General features: G+C 40.6%; 2 protein-coding genes across 10 annotated transcripts in view; one reads left to right on the plus strand and one right to left on the minus strand.

The window, feature by feature from the left end:
- Positions 1–13,457, plus strand: part of LOC136428470 (histone-lysine N-methyltransferase ASH1L-like) — a 56,951-nt gene extending 43,494 nt beyond the window's left edge. For 4 of the 6 annotated variants that reach the window (XM_066418011.1, XM_066418012.1, XM_066418015.1 and 1 more), the window contains 16 exons: positions 1,309–1,461; positions 2,189–2,243; positions 2,612–2,744; positions 3,790–3,831; positions 4,340–4,435; positions 4,983–5,141; positions 5,939–6,116; positions 6,611–6,755; positions 7,878–7,962; positions 8,275–8,456; positions 8,596–8,668; positions 8,945–8,985; positions 9,466–9,591; positions 10,196–10,247; positions 10,460–10,532; positions 11,049–13,457. In XM_066418011.1, the coding sequence (XP_066274108.1) occupies positions 1,309–1,461; positions 2,189–2,243; positions 2,612–2,744; positions 3,790–3,831; positions 4,340–4,435; positions 4,983–5,141; positions 5,939–6,116; positions 6,611–6,755; positions 7,878–7,962; positions 8,275–8,456; positions 8,596–8,668; positions 8,945–8,985; positions 9,466–9,591; positions 10,196–10,247; positions 10,460–10,532; positions 11,049–11,128 (1,673 nt within the window). In that variant the 3' untranslated portion in view covers positions 11,129–13,457. The remainder of the gene's footprint in view (positions 1–1,308; positions 1,462–2,188; positions 2,244–2,611; positions 2,745–3,789; positions 3,832–4,339; positions 4,436–4,982; positions 5,142–5,938; positions 6,117–6,610; positions 6,756–7,877; positions 7,963–8,274; positions 8,457–8,595; positions 8,669–8,944; positions 8,986–9,465; positions 9,592–10,195; positions 10,248–10,459; positions 10,533–11,048) is intronic. The other 2 variants (XM_066418014.1, XM_066418016.1) reach the window with 1 other exon arrangement.
- Positions 13,458–13,764: 307 nt separating this feature from the next.
- The window catches only part of LOC136428473 (uncharacterized), a 34,629-nt gene continuing 29,881 nt past the window's right edge, over positions 13,765–18,512 (minus strand). For 3 of the 4 annotated variants that reach the window (XM_066418022.1, XM_066418018.1, XM_066418020.1), the window contains 5 exons: positions 18,199–18,480; positions 17,919–17,993; positions 16,814–16,925; positions 16,170–16,311; positions 13,765–15,624 (listed from right to left, as the gene is read on the minus strand). In XM_066418022.1, coding sequence (XP_066274119.1) covers positions 15,484–15,624; positions 16,170–16,311; positions 16,814–16,925; positions 17,919–17,993; positions 18,199–18,480 — 752 coding nt within the window. In that variant the 3' untranslated portion in view covers positions 13,765–15,483. The remainder of the gene's footprint in view (positions 15,625–16,169; positions 16,312–16,813; positions 16,926–17,918; positions 17,994–18,198; positions 18,481–18,512) is intronic. The other variant, XM_066418019.1, reaches the window with a different exon arrangement.

Here is an 18,512-nt window from a genome sequence, read left to right on the forward strand (position 1 = left end):
TGAATGTGATTAGTAAAGAATATTCCTATCGCGGTAGATACACCGTTAGATTGTGAAAAACACGATCAAAATTGGCGTTCTCGACACCGATCGAGGCGCTAGGCGCCATATTTGTTTTGGATTAGCTGCTCTCGCGAGATTTGATATAGGTTACATGCAAGGTCAGCTGACCTAGACAGCGAGACTTCGCGAGACTTCATGACCTTTCACCCACAGCCGCGGGAACTGAAGTGAGAAGACGTGACAAACTGTTTTCGTTGACGCTTGGGCATATAAAGATGTCATCCCGCAGCATAAAACGGAAAGGGCAAAATCTGTCCGGGGCAGGAGAAGCTGGCTATTATTTTTCTGCCACAAATTGGATAAAGATGGCTTGATCGCGGCAATCAGGGATATGTTTCTTCAGTTGGCCTCCCAAAAGGACTGTGATATCCAATGATATCAGCGGTGCGGGACTTGCTGCTAATGAACTTCTAATGAATACCAGGTGCCTTGATCAGATGAAGGGCATGCCAGAATGTCAAAAGGCCGAGTTCAGAGAGAAATACAAGTAAATATTTTTTCAATTTTTTTTTTTTTTTTTTTTTGCATGTGATTTTTTTTTCAATGTGATTTGTGTTGGACTCCAACTTGACAAAGTCTAATCTCATTTATTGGTTTCCTTTAAAAAGTGAATTTGCACTGGAAAATATTTTTCCTTTCACAGTCTTGATCAGTAATTATTACTTATTTCGTTCATTTTTAAGAACTTTAATAATTCTACCTTATTCTGATAGAAGAAAGCAACAGACTTAGCATTGTGTTATACTCTCAGGTTAGTGTACAATAACATGATATCAGTCTTGGTCTATGACAAACAGCGTTACACTGGTATAAAAGTACATGTATGTGTATCACAGTGCAATGTAAGAACACTCCAAGTACTAGTAAATAGAAGTTTGGCAATTAGTCAGATATGCCATTGGTTCAGGTCGGACCTAATAGGTCCGGACCTGAACCTAAACTTTTAGGTTCAGGTCCGGTTGCCAGACACACCTTGCTGCTGTTTGTAGTTCTAAACTTTAATGTCAACATGTTTTTTTAGTTACTGTAGTTTATAGATTATTGTATGACATACAGTTTATCAACTGACCTAATCCACATAAAAATTTATCATACAAGAAGATGTGAAAAAGTCTGAGAGAGATATTGTAGGTTTGACATTCATAAATCATCCTTACATTTCAGCTGGCTGAAAAGTAACACCCTCTTTAGAAACATGTATATGTAGACTGCCACTGTTAATTGAATGATTTCTGTCCTCGCTAGACGTGTTCATGACGCAGTTCACGGCGCTGAAGACGTCGCGCTCGGTACGGACACGTCGTCTGGCAGCTGCGGAAGAGAACAGCGAGGTGACGAGGACAGCAAGGCTGGCCCAGGTGCTGAAAGACATCTACAACACAGTTGTTAATCACAAAGGTGAGACAACAGCATCTGATGGTACAGGTTCTCAGTAGCCAATCAGCAAGTAATAACATTACTACTTCAGCCAATGAGGTGATGTTTTCACCATATCTGGCCCAGATGTTGAAAGACATCTACAACACAGTTGTTAATCACGAAGGTGAGACAACAGCATCTGATGGTACAGGTTCTCAGTAGCCAATCAGCAAGTAATAACATTACTACTTCAGCCGATGAGGTGATGTTTTCACCATATCTGGCCCAGATGTTGAAAGACATCTACAACACAGTTGTTAATCACACAGGTGGGACTGTAGCATCTGGTGGTACAGGTTCTCAGTAGCCAATCAGCAAGTGATTACATTATTACTTCAGCCAATGAGGTGATGTTTTCACTATATCTGGCCCAGGTGCTGAAAGACATCTACAACACAGTTGTCCATCACAAAGGTGGGACTGTAGCAGCTGTTAGTACAGGTTCTCAGTAGCCAATCAGCAAGTGATTACATCAGCCAATGGGGTGATGATTTCACCAAAAGTTGCCTGTAGTTGGTTGGTGGGCACTCTTGTAGCTTTGATGATAAGGTTGCAATGATATACATGTAGTGTTTATGTGTGAGGATAGTTGATCATAAGAGTTTATCATAGGTGTTAACCCAGGGCACACCTCTTTTGTCTTCAAGGAAAAAATTACAAGCTTTAATTGCCCAGCAAACGATTGTATGTGCATTTACCTTTGCAGATACCAAAGGCCAGGCACTGGCAGCTCCACTAATGAGTCTTCCCAACAGGAAACGGTAAGGAAAATAGATTTTTATGTGGTTTGTTACAATTATCACAATGTAAATGATGTTTAAGTATTGTGCTCTTGGCATTGTTGAGCAGTACATTTTTTGAAGCCTTTAGTTGTACAGTGTACAGTTGTAGTTCTGTCAGCCACAAGTTACTTTTCTTGAAAAATGCTTTTATCACCTGAATAGTCTTGTTTAGTCACTGAGGAAAGGAAGTGGATGCCACTTGAAACGTATGACTGTTTTCAGAATCTATCCAGTTACTTGAGTAACTGTTCTCTTGCATATCTCCTGAATACTTTTTCTATTCCCACACATCGATATCACGGAGAATGCTTAGGTTCCCTTTTTTGTCTTCAATTCTGTGTCTTTAGGAACTCAGAGTACTACTCCATGATTCCCGATCCCCTGGACCTCACAACCATCGAGACTAAGATCATGACAGGGAAGTACAAAACCATGGATGACTTTGAGGCCAACATGCAGCAGGTTTTCAGGAATGCTGAGGTTAGTGCCGTGGTCACCTTAGCCAGTGTGTTTTAGACCTTGTGTGTGGCTTCTTGATAGATAGAGTTTCAAAATATTTTTAGATGTAGATCTACAAATAGGGGTGGGTACCGGTACCGTGTACCGGTACAAAACTGGTATTTCTTAATGGACCGGTCCACAAAAACCGGTCCGTAAAAAATCAGTGGACCGGCCTATGGACCGATCAGAAAATTCATTGTACCAGGCTACCAGCAGACGGCCACATAACTGGTCTAAGAAAATACAAAACAGCAGATTTAAAGAGTCGTTTTCGAACACGTTAGCTGTGAATCATATCTAGAAACACTTAAAGGATGACTAAACAGACGGCGAGGAGAGTACAGTTATGATTTTGAGACAAAGTGCAAACCTTAGAAATTATATCGTTCCAGACATGACGTTTGGAGACTTTTACATGTGTCTTGCCCTCCAAGATACGATGTACTGCGACACTGCAATAATCAGGTACAGGTACAGGTCCAGACCTGGACCTAACCCTCTGGACCTGGACCGGACCTGAATTTTATGTACCGGTACCCACCCCTATCTACAAACCTTCCCAGCTGTCAGTAACGTTTTACCATGTACATATTTTTCATAGCCTTTGACAAGAAAGAAAGTTTATGTTTTTGGTAGCTTGTCTGTGTGTGTGTGTCTGATTTTGACTTTTTGACTTTGCATAACTCAAGAAGCTATGGATGGATTATTATTATGAAACATGGGATGTTGGTAGTTGTTGACAAGACAAAGGACATGTTTGATTATTGGACTACTGGTTCATACATTTATATATTATGTTAATCGATGCTTTAGTTTGTTAATTCTCTAGTTTAAATCAATGCTCTAGTTTGTTGATTCATTTGATTCTTTTTGATTATCCTGCTGATGCTATTGGTGTTTTGTAATTTGAATCATCTCTCTACTCATCTGTTAGGTGGGAAATATGCTGCATGTTGCTTTACTTGTTGTGCTTTTTTAATGCTGTTATGTGCAAATAAAAAAAGCTTTTAAAAAACCGTCACAGATCATCTCGGAATATGCAAGCCAAGTTTGTATGGAGAATAAGGTGAATGAGAATCCATTTCTGGTTAGGAAAAAATAGCTGGCCTGGTAGCCATTCTTTTCTTAGTACCAATCTGCTTCTCTGACTGCTTCCTCCCAGAATGTTCTGGCTCCCATGATTCCATCCCTGTTTAAGTTTTTGGCCATAACATCTTTGATAATTTCGTGTTTTAAACTATACTTCTCAGAGGGAATGTAACAAGACTTTGAAATGTTTCCATACCCTTATCATGCCAATATAGAGGATTGTGTGACTTGTAGCCAATGAGAGCTCTTGCTTGTACTTCATGTGAACATTATTATTAGAATGCCAGATTATATTTTTGGCAGGGAATCATTAAAGGGGCAAACTAGAGGTAAGATTGGATGGCTACCAGGCTAGAAAAAAGTTGGAGGAAAAAAATTGATTTAACAGTGATGCAAAACTGTCAAAAATCGATTTATCATTTCTACGGAAAGCCATGAAAACAGAAGTGCCTGAATTGTTCCCTGTTTTCTCCACTCCTGTGTAGAAATTCCATGGAAAGAAGTCACCGATAGGGAAGGACGTGTGTCGGCTGAGGAAGGTGTACACCACGGCCAGGAGCGATGCTTCCAGGCAGCTAGAAGTGAGTCACTCATAGCTGAACATAAACATTTTTGTGGGTCATTCATACCTCAGCTAAAGCAAAATGTTGCAGTGTGTACAAGTTTGTATAAATCTAGAAATGTAATCAGCTCTTTTGCGTAAATTTCGACCACAACAATAGCCTAGTGGGTAGAATACTCGCTTTGCATTCTTCAAACTATGTTGGGCCATACCCTTTAGCACACTGAAGTAGCCAATTTTACACTTTTTGGGTAACTTTGAAGTGTAGTTAATTTTAAAAAGCTATACCTATGTTTTTTTTAGTAGAGGGAAATATAATGGAATTTATAATTCTATAAATGTTGAAATTATGACAGTGGTTTAACATTCACAGTTTTCTCAGTGACCTGTTCACTGCAAACTTAAAATCACCTACCCCTTTGTTTTAACTGCAAACTTAAACTACCGCGAACTCTCCAATTTCTCTATAAAACAAATTTAAATCCTCATGAACTTAAAAGCGGGTACAGTAATGAATTGCATATTGCTGGTAGTTCTATATTGATTGTCTCCGTTGTGCTGTTCAGGAGATTCTCGGGGAGGTATCCGGAGAGCCTGACACCACGGAGACGGTGGAGGAGACCGTGAGGGACCCGGAGAAGGACGAGTCGGACGATGACATCATCCGCTGCATCTGTGGCATCTACAAGGACGAGGGGCTCATGATCCAGTGTGAGAAATGCATGGTGAGACACTGGTCATGTCAGGGGGTTTACAGAGGAGAGAAAAACAAGTATAATGGCTTTGAAAGTTCACTAGGTTTTGTCTCAGTTTTTGTAGAAATGTCACTGAAATTTGAAAGAGTATCGGTGACAGGATGCAGCATGTGAAATGGAGTATGAATTACACAACATTTGTTTGTGGCGCCAAATACCATTAACATATAGGTTACTAGTATCACAACTGTCCTTGGTGCTGAACACCATACACAAGCAAAAAATACCTATCCTTGGTGCTTACTACTGTCTACACTCAGACAAACCCACCTATCCTTGGTGCTGAACACCATCCGCAAGCACAGACGAAACAGACATGTCCCTGCTGCTAAACACCATCCACATACACATAGACAAAATAGACCTTCCTTGGTGCTGAACACCATCCACACAAGTAAAACAGACCTCTCCTTGGTGCTGAACGCCATCCAAAGAAAGGTAAAACAGACCTATCCCTAGTGATGAACACCTTCCACACACACCGACAAAACAGACCTGCCCTATCCTTGGTTCTGACCAACTTCCACACACAGAAGATACCTACCTGTCCTTGGTACTGAACACCATCCATACACAAGGAAACATACCTGTCCTTAGTGCTGAACACCATCCACACACACACACAGACAAAACAGACCTGTCCCTTGTGTTGAACGCTATCAACACACACACACACACACACACACACACACATGTCTTCGCTGGGCAAGCCTTTTGATAATAGGAAAGTTACACCCTTAACATACTTGTACATATGAACACCCCAGGTGTGGCAGCACTGTGACTGCATGCGGACCACAGATGACGTGGAACACTACCTGTGCGAGGAGTGCGACCCTCGGCCGGTGGACAGGGAAGTTCCCATGGTGCCCCAGCCTCCGTACGCTAACCGCGGCTGCACGTACTACCTGACTCTGCTCAGGGACGACCTGTTGATCAGACAAGGTTGGTGTCGCTTTCACGATAGTTACATAGGAATAGGGAAGAAAGAATGCTAAGTACTACAGTGACACAAATGCAGTGATAAAAGATACAAAATAGGTAAACTTCATTACTCAGGAAAGCTAGGTAGACTAACTTAGCTGTTACGGTAAGTCTTGCTTCTTTCACTGTAACTTTATGTTCACTGTTTTCACAGTCACCTCTGTACCATGAACTAGTTATCACTGTGAAAAAAAGTCTTTTTTTGTTATTATTTGATTCCTTCATTACATGTAGCTGCCACTGTGAGGTTCAAGTTCAGTCCATTTTCTTAACACTGAAATTTTGCTACTGTGAAGATAAAGTGAATTACAGTGTTCATTCTTAAACCATTGTGTGTATTGTTGTGGTTATGAAGTAAGAAAAGGAATATTCAAAGTTGCCAAAAATGAAATATGATCACGTTTATGTTGATCCCTTCTTTCTACTGTATAATTGACTTGAGTTGTTGTTCCCAGGGGACTGTGTGTACCTGATGCGCGACCAGTCCCAGCGGCGCAGCGTGGACGGGAAGTCTGTCCGCACGTCCTACCGCCTCCTCTCCAACATCAGCCCCGACAAACTCGACGTCTTCCGCGTGGAGAAACTCTGGAAGAACGAAAAGTAAGGCTTACCTACTTGTCCCCGGTGCTGAACATCATCCAGGCACAGGCGAACATACCTGTCCTTGGTGCTGAACACCATCCAGGCACAGGCAAAACAGAACCATCCAGACTCAAGCAAACATACCTGTCCTTGGTGCTGAACACCATCCACACACAGACACCAGTCCTTGGTGCTGAACAGTATCCAGGCACAAGCAAACATACCTTTCCTTGGTGCTGAACACCATACAGGCACAAGCAAACACGCCTGTCCTTGGTGTTGAACATCATCCACACACAGACAAAACAGAACAATCCAGACTCAAGCAAACATACCTGTCCTTGGTGCTGAACAGCATCCAGGCACAAGTAAACACACCTTTCCTTGGTGCTGAACACCACCCAAGCTCAAGCAAACACACCTGTCCTTGGTGCTGAACACCATCCACACACAAACATAACCATCCAGCCTGAAGCAAACACAATTTTCCTTGGTGCTGAACACCATTTAGGCGTAAGCAAACACACCTGTCCTTCGTGCTGAACACCATCCACACACAGACAAAACACAACCATCCTGGCACAAGCAAACATACCTGTCCTTGGTGCTGAACTCCATATACAAACACAGTCAAAACAGAACTGTCCCTTGTACTGAACACTTTCCACACCCAGAAAAAAAGACCTGTTCTTGGTGCTGAACACCATAAACATACAGGCAAACATACCTGTCCTTGGTACTGAACAGTCAACAGTCAGTCGTTGTACAACTTATTTTGAGTACTATGATATTCGGTAAGGCTACAACAAAATGAACCATCAACAAGGATCTACAGCAACCTTTTCTGGCATGTGACAGCTGAATCATGAAATTTAGATCCACAAGTGTACCAAGAGTTGCTTTCATACAGATATATGGGGTCCTTACCAATAGAACATTTGCTTTGCACATCAAGAAGTAAGTGTGATTGACTAGGTGTTCAGAATACTGTGGATTTCTGTCATATTGTTCCAATACATGTAATTATACTGGTTTCAGTGCTTGGGTTTATCATATCTTCTACTGACGAGACAGTTATTGTTGTCTACTTAAAAGTGTCCCTGACTATGTATTAATTGTTGGTGTTTTTTTCTTCCACAGGAGTGAGAGGTTTGCATTTGGCCACCACTACTTCAGACCACATGAAACCCACCACGCCCCTTCCAGAAAGTTCTTCCCCAATGAGGTCAGTGCACTTCACAACAGGCATATCTGTAACCTGTTGATAACTAATTGATTGATTCAACTGTGCCACAGCACACATTTTTGTAACCATTCACACTGGGCCAGACACTATTTCTATTGATAATTGTGATGGGTTCTTAGATGTACAGAGGTTTAATACCAGAGGTTCCTCCATATATATTAAGTTTGTTCCAACATCTCGCATTGAAATAGAATGTACATGTATTAGATATAGTTTTTGTTGCCAGGAAGTGGTGCTGCAGTTTGAAAAAGTTTCACCAGGGGGAGTAATTGTCTTGTCTCTCCTTCCCAGCTGTTCAGAGTTCCCCTGTATGAGATCATCCCTTTGGAGGCCGTGGTTGGCCTCTGCTGTGTCATGGACTTAAAGACATTCTGTAAGGGCCGCCCCAAGACTGTCAAGGGGCAGGACGTGTATGTGTGCGACTATAGACTGGACAGGACAGCCCATCTTTTCTACAAGACCACAAAAACCAAGTAGGTTTGAAATATCCTTATTCACTTGTTAAAGGTAAAAAGTTCTGAGATGTTGCTATTCAGAAACTTTAAGAATATGCATTATGGTTAAGTATTTCTAATGATTGAAAGTGACCTTACATTCCCCATTCCTCTTTAGGTACCCCATCTGCACAAAACCCTATGCATTTGACCACTTCGAGAAGAGGCTGGTGCCCAAGAGAACATACACAGTAAGACCCTTGAATATACAGATGGCTTCATGTTGAACTATACTAATATATCTGTGTGAGACATGTTTGTATAGCTGTGGTACTTGACCTGTGTTTTTTTACTTCATTATTCTATTGTTAATTGTTTTGCCGTTTTGTGTTGAACCAATCCTTGGAAAAGTCTACATAATCAACAATGTATTTACAATTGTTTTTTGGACTCACAATACGAAAATATCCTTTTTGACCAATTTAAAGTTGAGTGCAAAGTTGAACATCTTTCTCTGTGTACCCTAGCCTCACCATGTCCCAGAGCACTACAAGAAAACTGGTGGGAGGTGAGTATATAATTGTCTTCTCATTTTTAATGTTGTGTAATGTAATCCTTTTAATTAAGCTTGTCCTAGTTTTGGACTGTAATTGCTTCTATCAGAGGACATGTATACTTCACTTCTTCCTTGCCTCAATCAAACCTCATGTGAACCTAATTTAAGGGCTTTGTCACATTTTCTTAGGTCTACAATAGAAAATTGAGGGCATTTTCAGGACAGTCATTGATCTGTTGTACAAAAATCAGCTGTCATTGGCAGAAAAGGTTGTCCTAGATCCATGTGATTGGTAGGTCCTTTTGTAGCATAGCTGAGCATCCTATGACAAAAATATCTTCAATGGAGAACATTTTTAGCTGATGTTAAACCACCTTCACCTGTCGCAGGCCGTACTGGTAGAGTAAGGAAAACGGTGTCTTCTTGGCACCCCCTTCAAAAGGCGAGCATCTAAAATCTTTGTTTTTGATACATGACCTTTGTTTGTCGCAGGCCGTACTGGAAGAGTAACCGTCAGGACGGGAGCTCGGAGACGTCGTCCACGATGGGAGACTCCATCGATCAGGCCAGCACCTCAGGGCTGGAGGAACCTCCGATATCTGACAAGATCATCCCAAGGTACATCTTCTGTACGCAACTTTCTATCCTCGGTGTGGTCGTTCTGCCAGTCCACCATGTTGTGTTGCCACAGTGTTGTCCGCATGGTAATCAAAACTGGGGTTGTTTCAAATCTGTGAGAAGAATTTATACCCTTTTGAATTAAGATCCAGATTATGTGATGTGCACATCTGTCTCTTTTTCCTCAGGTAAGAAATACTGTAAATGCAGAAATGTTTGCGGTGGTTTTATGTTCGCGGTTTTTGCGGCGACCGTTTGTCCAAGACTGTAGCAGTTTGTAACCATAGTGCTGCCGTGAACTTAAAATCACGGCAAACACTCCATTTTCCAAATAAAATTCTCCAAATAAAAACATATCAGCTCTGGATTTTCTTTTCATATCATTGATTTTTAAGAAGTTTTCAAACTTATCAAAATAATAGCAGGTAGAAATGGGGAGAAATTTGTAGTCTGTGAGTTAGCATTAAAGAAAGAGCGGTACACCCTTACGTTGGAAGTCAGTACATTTAACACATACAAACATGTTAAAAAGAAAACCTGCTATCTACATTATGTATTTCTTTCTTTCTTGTGGGTCAACTTACAACTTTTGTTTTGTTTGCAGCTCTTCTGCAGAAGAGCCACCAACCTCCTCAGAACCTCACAAGACTAAACAGGTACAACTGTGCATGTAATTAAGCTTGCTTGATACCAACCTGCTACCTATGTTGAAATATACAGACAATATTGTAGCAGATATTTCAAAAATGAAATCAGCTACATAATAGCTGTTTATTACATTGTCATTGTATGTATTCAAGAATATTGTGATTTCTACATTTTTTTCCTGAGAAATCGTTCTCATTTTTGTGTATTCCCAATTTTACAGAGGCGGAAGCAAAAGGATAGGCTCAACAATGTTCTTCTGAAGCTACTGGCTAAACTTCCTGGGAAACACAAACGTATGTCCAGTTCAAACTGTCTGCATCTAGTCCACTTGTAGTCCTTGTTCTGACACAATTGGCCTATTTCTATTAGCAAAGCCCGGGACCTAGCTACATGTGTATGTTTGATTAAGAAGTCGATTAGACTACATACTAGTAGTGTTGTTTCTTTTCCCTTTATACCATTTAAAAAAATACAACTTGTAGTTTGTAATGACAAGGTACCGCAACATTAGAAACTGTCCACATTTTGTGAAGCTGCTATCTCACATGATTTTGAGACAAGATGATAGTTCGAAGTTTAGTCATTTAATATCATTATGTGGATGACATCTGTACAGGCATTACAATTGAACAGTGTATGTAGATTTTCTGTTTAAAAAAACTGAACATTTTGTCTAATCTCAATTTTAGAGTGCATAGACAGATTCAAGTAGAACAGTAAAAAAAAAATTATTTTGTTTGCCAGGAATACAATGTGAATTGCCAATTATGGTTTCAGCGAAGGCTAACCGTGTCATATGTCTTCCACAGCTGTAGACGTAAGCTACCTGTTGGAGGAGGGCGCGGGAAAACGGCAACGCAAGAAAACAACGCTAGTCGACTGCTGGTGATTGCTCTCACACCACCCGTGACCATCATCATAGCAATTGGCTGTTGCCATGACAACCCAGTTGCATGGCAACACCAAAAAACTAAGGCAGCTGTAAAGTATCTGAAAGCATAGTTGTATACTGTTACATGCCCGCAGCATGGAGTGCCATGGTAGCTGTAGAACGGGGCAGAGAGGCTACGGACAAGGACTAACCTGGGACCAAGATTTCGCCGCACGGGACCCTGGGCGCTTTGAATGTGTTTTTTCAGTTTCATTCTTAAAGTCGATGTCCCCACATCATGTCTTCTAAGGCGTCTTATATGTTGTACCACATTTGAGAAGGAAAATGACAGTGAAGTGTTTGAAGAAACAGCGTTCTGATATCACCTTATGGCAGACTAATAAGAGCTAAGGACTTCCTTCTTATGGCAGTGCTAATATTAATCTATCAATAGTTACCTCACAAATGACATGTTACTGACATGCCTGTCTATTTCCTGTAGTAAATGTCAACTGAGCTTACACAATACAATTTTAAACTAACATAGCTTTATATTCAGTTCCTTTGTCAGCAAATATGCACATCAAGTTGTAATGATAATGGCCCAAATGGACATACACCAAAAATTGTGTAGGTTTTCCACTCAAATTGTGAAATTTCAAAAATTGATGAAGACACTGTGGTAGATACTGGAAATCAAAAGCTATCATGCTTCAAAAGTAACTTAATGGGTAGAATGCTACCCAGAATTGTTTCAGTTGAAATATCAGTAGGTACAAGTAATTGTTCCCATTCGAAAGTCATGAGTACAGAATGTATTTCAGCATATTGCAAGCTCATGGGTTGGTTTTATCCATTTTAGAAAATATATGAGAGCTAGTATTTATGATAAGACTAACGCAAGACGATTTTTGTGGAAATCTGGTAAAGGTCTTACATTTTATAGAAATTTCAATGCCTTCTAGTCATACATTTCGAAGTAAAGCCCCAAATAAGCCTGAATGGTGATCGGAAATTCAATGTACATTGCACAATGTACAGTCAACATTTACTGTCACATATCACATTTTTCAGTCTTCCGAATTTCTAGGCTAACTTATTTTACATCACTGATTGTTTGCTCAGAGCCATGACATGTTATAAGTAAAACATAGGTAGAAATCAATGCACCGTATCACAATCATGGCAGCCACACTTTTCAAACATTTTCAAGCAAAGGGTCGGATTAGGGTAGATAAAACAATTGAAATGTGTCTATAGTTACAGATATGTATGTCTAAACTGGAGCAGCAAAGTGTTTGGTGGGACATAATGTTTGTAGAAAGTATGCTCAAATGGTCGATAGATTTGAATAGGTACTTGTCTCTACCCTCCCTTACTGGTGAAGTACACATGGAATATATAGGAGATGTGTCTGACAACTTAACTGCTGGCAGTAGCTTTTTATTCCTGGCTTTGCCTTCTTTTACAATCGCCAAACAAGCTTCCTGCAACACGAACCTTCTCAGAACAGTAATTTGGCTGTGATTCTAACAAAACTATAGCGTGTGTGTTTTTTTAACAACATGTAAGTTGGGTCCTTAGGTCTTGTTATGTGGCCAGCTTTCCCCACATATGGGAATGGTGCACGTGTAAATCTTATGTAAATGTGGTCAGAATATACAATACTTATTGTAGCAGAGGTCTAATTTTAGATACTTGTCACTGGTTAGGGTACAGATATGTTTGTTACGTGTATGGAACAACTACAGTAAAAAAACAACTACCACTTGTACAAGGGGTATGAAATACTCCCTTGACGTGTAAGAAAGTGTACATATCCTAGTGCAATCTATATGCCAGAAAAGACTTGATATTTGAGTAGGAAAGAAGAAAAAACGAAAGAACTACATGTAGTTCGTATAAGTGACTTATTTTCATATTATTTTGCTTCAGACTAGTGTCAAACACTGTAGATCGATGGATGGGCAAAATTCTACACGTGCGTGCACAAGTGTTATGTAATATGTACACAGTACAATATATATGTATAAACACTATATTACAAATTTTAATTTCATACCCATGGAAAAAATCTTCCCACCTTGACTATTCTACACATATTTTTAAAGTCTTTTAATGTACAAAGCTGTTCCTGTATTTTACTGTATCCCATGTAAGGAAGCCTTTTTAGATGTGTAGTATTCCCAAGATCCTGTACTGCTTGTAGTGTAGAGCTATTTATAAAAGTACAATGTGTGTATAATGTATTTTGCCTTGGCAACTATAAAGCATTCCTGTGAAGCCCTACAGGGGACATAGCAATGTTTTATTCTCTGAAAATTATAATGTTGTTGACAGAAAACAATGGCTTGGTGGTACGTTTGCCTTTGTCACATTTAATACACACTTTACACACCTTCATCATACAATTTGTTGTTTTGATTCTAATCAAGGATAGGGCAAAACGGACAGATGAAAAGGATGCACAACAACCTTTTCTTTCACAATAGAGCTGAATGTTGTACATAACCCATCCACAACTGTTCCCAATTTGCTGTCATAATGTTATGATAACGCTAATGCACAGTGAATGTGACTAGGCCCTTAGAAACTCTAGTTTCTCTCATTTGTCATAAGCAGTGATGACACACAAAGACACTCAAGACAAGACAGAACTTCCTCAGAAGTTTATTGCAATGATGACACCTGTCCAGATCAATTATACCCTTTCTAAAAATAATACTATCCCAGAGTCCACCAGTGTACAGAACCTTCGCACATATCCCACAATCCACCTGAGCTAAGGGAGGAGCACCATACTGAGTACCATAAAAAAGGAACGATATTTGTCTAAAAGATCATAAAATGGTTTCATTCACCCCTAAAAACGTAATGGACACAAAATTTAAAATCAAAACTACGCCTACTAGTAGTGTTAATGGTACCTACCATATAAATATGCATTATATCCTTATCTAAACGTTATGAAATAGTACATCAGTATCTATATTAAATTTTGTATGGAGGAGAGTTTTGCGGTGACTTGGACAACTTTTAGATAACGTGGTAACCAAATGGTAGCTCTACAGATATATAAACGTATCGCTTAAAGTAGGAAGCAAAACATGCAGGATATTAACGACAATGAAAAATGCCTCTTCTGAGGTTTCGCCAAAAATTATCTAACATTTTTCGCAGTGTTACCACCTCCATGATTACATGTCTTCCCAGATATCAGATACAGTCTTCTAAAGTCGTCTTTGTTACTTTACTGCTTAGCTAACTGTCAACCATCATTGATTTCACCAGTCAAACCGACTTACAATGCAACAACTGGAAGAAAGTGAGATACAATTATTACAACTCTTTTTCTGTCATTCTCCAAAAATAGTCCAACTCAGTCTTTCTTTAGAAGCTTACTGCAACTGCATTAGTACTTGCAAGGCACATGATCATCCTTAGCATGGACATTGAAATCCGCGAATATGTTTCAAGCAATGTTATGAAATAGAGAGCTTTGTTTCTATACTGATCAAGACTAAACTTCATTACATCTTGTTTGTTCATGAATTGTACACCACATCATAGCTCATGAAATGTAACACCAATAACGTATCTTGTTTCAGTATATTTGTTGTGAGTTTCTGATCTTTGGCCGCTGAGGAATGTGGAGGTATGTATAAGGTCGTTCATGATTCCGAGTACGAATGCGCAAGGTCAAAGGTGACGGCCCCTAACTTGAAGACGGCTCTCGTCTCGACCACTGTTCCAAAATGCATAACAATGTTCAAACGTGTTTTGTTTTTGTCTCAGGGGCCTCTGACGCATTACCCATAATACATGTCGCTACGCATGCGTTTTAGGAATCGTGAAGGACCTTATTCTTGCCGAACATTTTGTAACACAAACAGTGTGAAGCGTGAAACCTTAAAAGACTTCCAGCAAGTGATATTTTTAACTTTGCTGCCAAGAAATGTGAAATTCAAGCCGAGTGAATAGAAAGACTCAGCGGACTGTAGTGAGGGCTTGACTTGTTGACTACTGACAGTACATTCTCCAGCTCATCATCATCAACTAAGTTGTTCGTTCGCCCCGCCACCCAGTAAAATGCCATTGTCTGTTACTTAGGAATGCTATGATTCTGACAGTTATTATATATGTTATCATAATCTATATGTTAAATGTAGGGAAGAGCAAGGTCCGGGAGAGTGGTTAACCTCACAGACAGTCTCAATGCCAAGTTTGGGTTTCAGTCGTTTCATTTTTGAAGCGCAGTATCGCTTTCAACACATTTTCCGACGCTGTATCGGTACGTTTTCGCCTGAAGATTTGTCTGAGTTTGAGCTGTCTGACTGAGGTTATACCATTCGCCAGGGAGGTGTGTACGGAGGCTATTTCTGGACGACTTCGATGCCCCAGGATTGGCGGGTACTCGAGTCGTCTGCATCCTGTGGGTTGATGATGACGTTGTGCCCATCCATGTCCAAGGCGAAGTCCGTGTCAGCACTGGTGATGACGCCGTTAGCATGAATCTGTCGGAAAGGAGGAAGCCATATTGCTTATGTCCAATATCTGCGTACTCTGGTAATGAATATGTTATCTAAAATATGCGCTGTTTCGATAGTACGGCAATTAAGACACATTGTTAACGTTCTATGCTTGGCAGTTACGTATACGTCAGTCATTCTGTACAGTATATCCACATTATTTAAAAACTCTTGTAATAGCGACAATATACATTGTACATGTGGTGAATAGTCGCTGGACTGAAGTAAAAGAACATTTCAATCGGTTTTAAACTATATTTGGTACAATTTCTATTGAACATCGACTTTCACATCACATCACTATCGTGGTTTAAGTACAAATGCAGAAAACAACCAGGGCGGCGTCAGGTATCGACTTCTGGGCACCTTTGACCCCACCCCTGACGTTACACATCCCGAAGATCAGTGCGCGTCAGGGAAGTGTATCAAACCTCTGATGAAAGCCGATGGATACGGCCGATAATTCAATCAGAGTCAGAGATCTTTCTTCTTGTGTTGGATAAAACTTAGAAACCTTGAGTAAGACTTACCACCCATTTCTGGTTCCTGTCGCCTGTACACGGGGCCAGTTCCACGGGGGAGGGGGCGAAGTAGTCCGAGACCTGCAGCGCGCAGTTCTGGTACTTCTTGTTACGGAAGCAGCCTTTGTCATAGCTCCAGAGTTGTGTGTCACTGTGGTGGTCATAAAATAGTTGCCAACAAAACATATCAAAACAAGAAGGCCGAATGACCACTCTTCTAAATGTACTTAAACGTTGCATTGACGTACATGTGCAATACAATGGTTTTGTCGGTCAAGTATACCGTGGACAGATACCAACCCAGCTTGCAGCTAAATATGTATAATTCAGATGAAATACATTTTTACAGAGTTTCCGAACACGACAACCTATTTCCAGAAAACTCAGGCCTTTAATACAACCGCATCTTGATAGAGACGTACACATGTTGACGGGGCATGCCATAAACATTCTAAAACTTTTGCTCCACTCCCCGCCGAGTCGTGCTTTGTCTCTGAATAGAGTGCATAGTGACGTTATATCATAGAAGCGGTGGATTGTTCATTTCTTGATAAAGACTAGTACTGCTGCCACTTAGTCGAAAATTTAGGTAAGTCCCATTTATCCCTTGTGTTGGAAATAACAGTTAAGTCCTACTAAGGAGCCGTACTTACCTTGTTGGTATTTTCTTCTGTTTCGCCACCGCCTGTTTGCCCGACTGTGGGCTGTCCTCGGCCTCAATCACTAACCCGTTACTGGCGTGGTGGGCCAACCGGAACCACCGACCTGTCAGAAAACATTATCTCATTATTACTTGTACTTTTCCTACAGAACATACCAACATGTATATCCGTGGGTGTTTTTTTATATGTTGGTGTCATCTTACTTTTTGAACTTAAGTTGAAAAAATCAGGCAGCTGTTCCCTTACCTTTAAGGCCACAAGGGGTGTGTCCTTTTTTGTCATTTTTGGTGAGGGCGACGTAAAACATGTACAAACATTTTGTACCGATAAGCATTTCTGTTGTTTGAGATTTTTTAAACATCATTTTCATTGAAATTCGAAGACCTTGTGCCACTGACGGATGTACTATCATTTACAGCAGTTATACATTCATAATCATATAGTGGGTGTCCAGTGTGCATGTATATATTGCGTAATGTCGTTTTTATGTCTCCTTTGTGCTGACTGCTAACCGAATTTGGTCCACATGGTCCATATAAGGAACGGCCATTAGCATTTGAGTAAAGCACAGTAGAACGTTAACGAAAGAGGTCCAAATGGTTTGTATTCCATTTTGATACGGTTCCATCCATAACAAACTTCTAGTGTATGTCGACCATAAGATACCGGTACCAAGGTAGACGTAAGACAACCTGGTTGGGTTAGTAGCCATGATTAATCAAGTTTCCTTGTCCCAGTCCACGTACAAAAAAAGAGAACTTAGTTAGATGACACCTTCATCCCTGATGTCTAATGCGGTTGTTAGCTGTGCTTTGTTTAAAACCATGGCCCGATGAAATGTGGAGATGGGTACATGTCAACACCACCCACACCTTGGGATATTCCATTCTGAACTTGTAGGGCAGAGGCAAGAACTATGCCTTCTTTGTTTTCTTTTCTGTTCTTTTCTTTTCTAGAGACGTTATCTAGCTCCAAATCTAGCCTCGAACGTCCTATGAACCAAACAATCAGTTTTTTACGACCCAGATGTTCTGAATGGAATATCCCTTTAGGATACAAGGACTCGGGGGCCTTTTAAAGCGCCACCTAGTTTTACCAACGAGCGCCCTGCCTACAGAGGCACTGATATCAGCGCCCCTATCACCAGGAGCCGGCACTGCAGCACCATAACCTGGAGGAAATTCCATTTTGCGTCAGTTAATATCATTCCTTCTACTTGTCCTGTTTCCTGCTAATCTACATACATTATCACAGACATAGAGCCTAAAACCAATGTTTAAACCAGCATGAAAAGTATCGATATGCGCTTGTTACAGGCTGTTTGAGCAGTAACTTTGCCAATGATTTGTCGCGCAAAATTAGTCAAACCCCTGTACCTTTCAGAACCTTAGCTATCTCTTCCTCCTTGACGGACATGTGTACAGATCCGTACTTCGGGTCATCCTTGGCCAATCCCTTCTGCGTCATCATCTGCTGGGTGCTTTTCTGCTGCGTCACGGTTTTCTGCGTAGTAGTTTTCGTCTCTGTCACCACATTCTGTGCACTGTGGATGGTGCTGAGGTCCTTGTCGAAGTACCAAGAGATCGGGTACAGCGACACGAACCCTTGTGGCTTTCCAGTCGGCTGCATCGCAATTGCTGCTGGGTTGAGGGAAAGACCTACAGAGGCAAACGTACGTGTAGTTTTTAAT

The sequence above is a fragment of the Branchiostoma lanceolatum genome, chromosome 2, assembly GCF_035083965.1.
Source record: "Branchiostoma lanceolatum isolate klBraLanc5 chromosome 2, klBraLanc5.hap2, whole genome shotgun sequence".
Taxonomy (NCBI): Eukaryota; Metazoa; Chordata; class Leptocardii; order Amphioxiformes; family Branchiostomatidae; genus Branchiostoma; species Branchiostoma lanceolatum.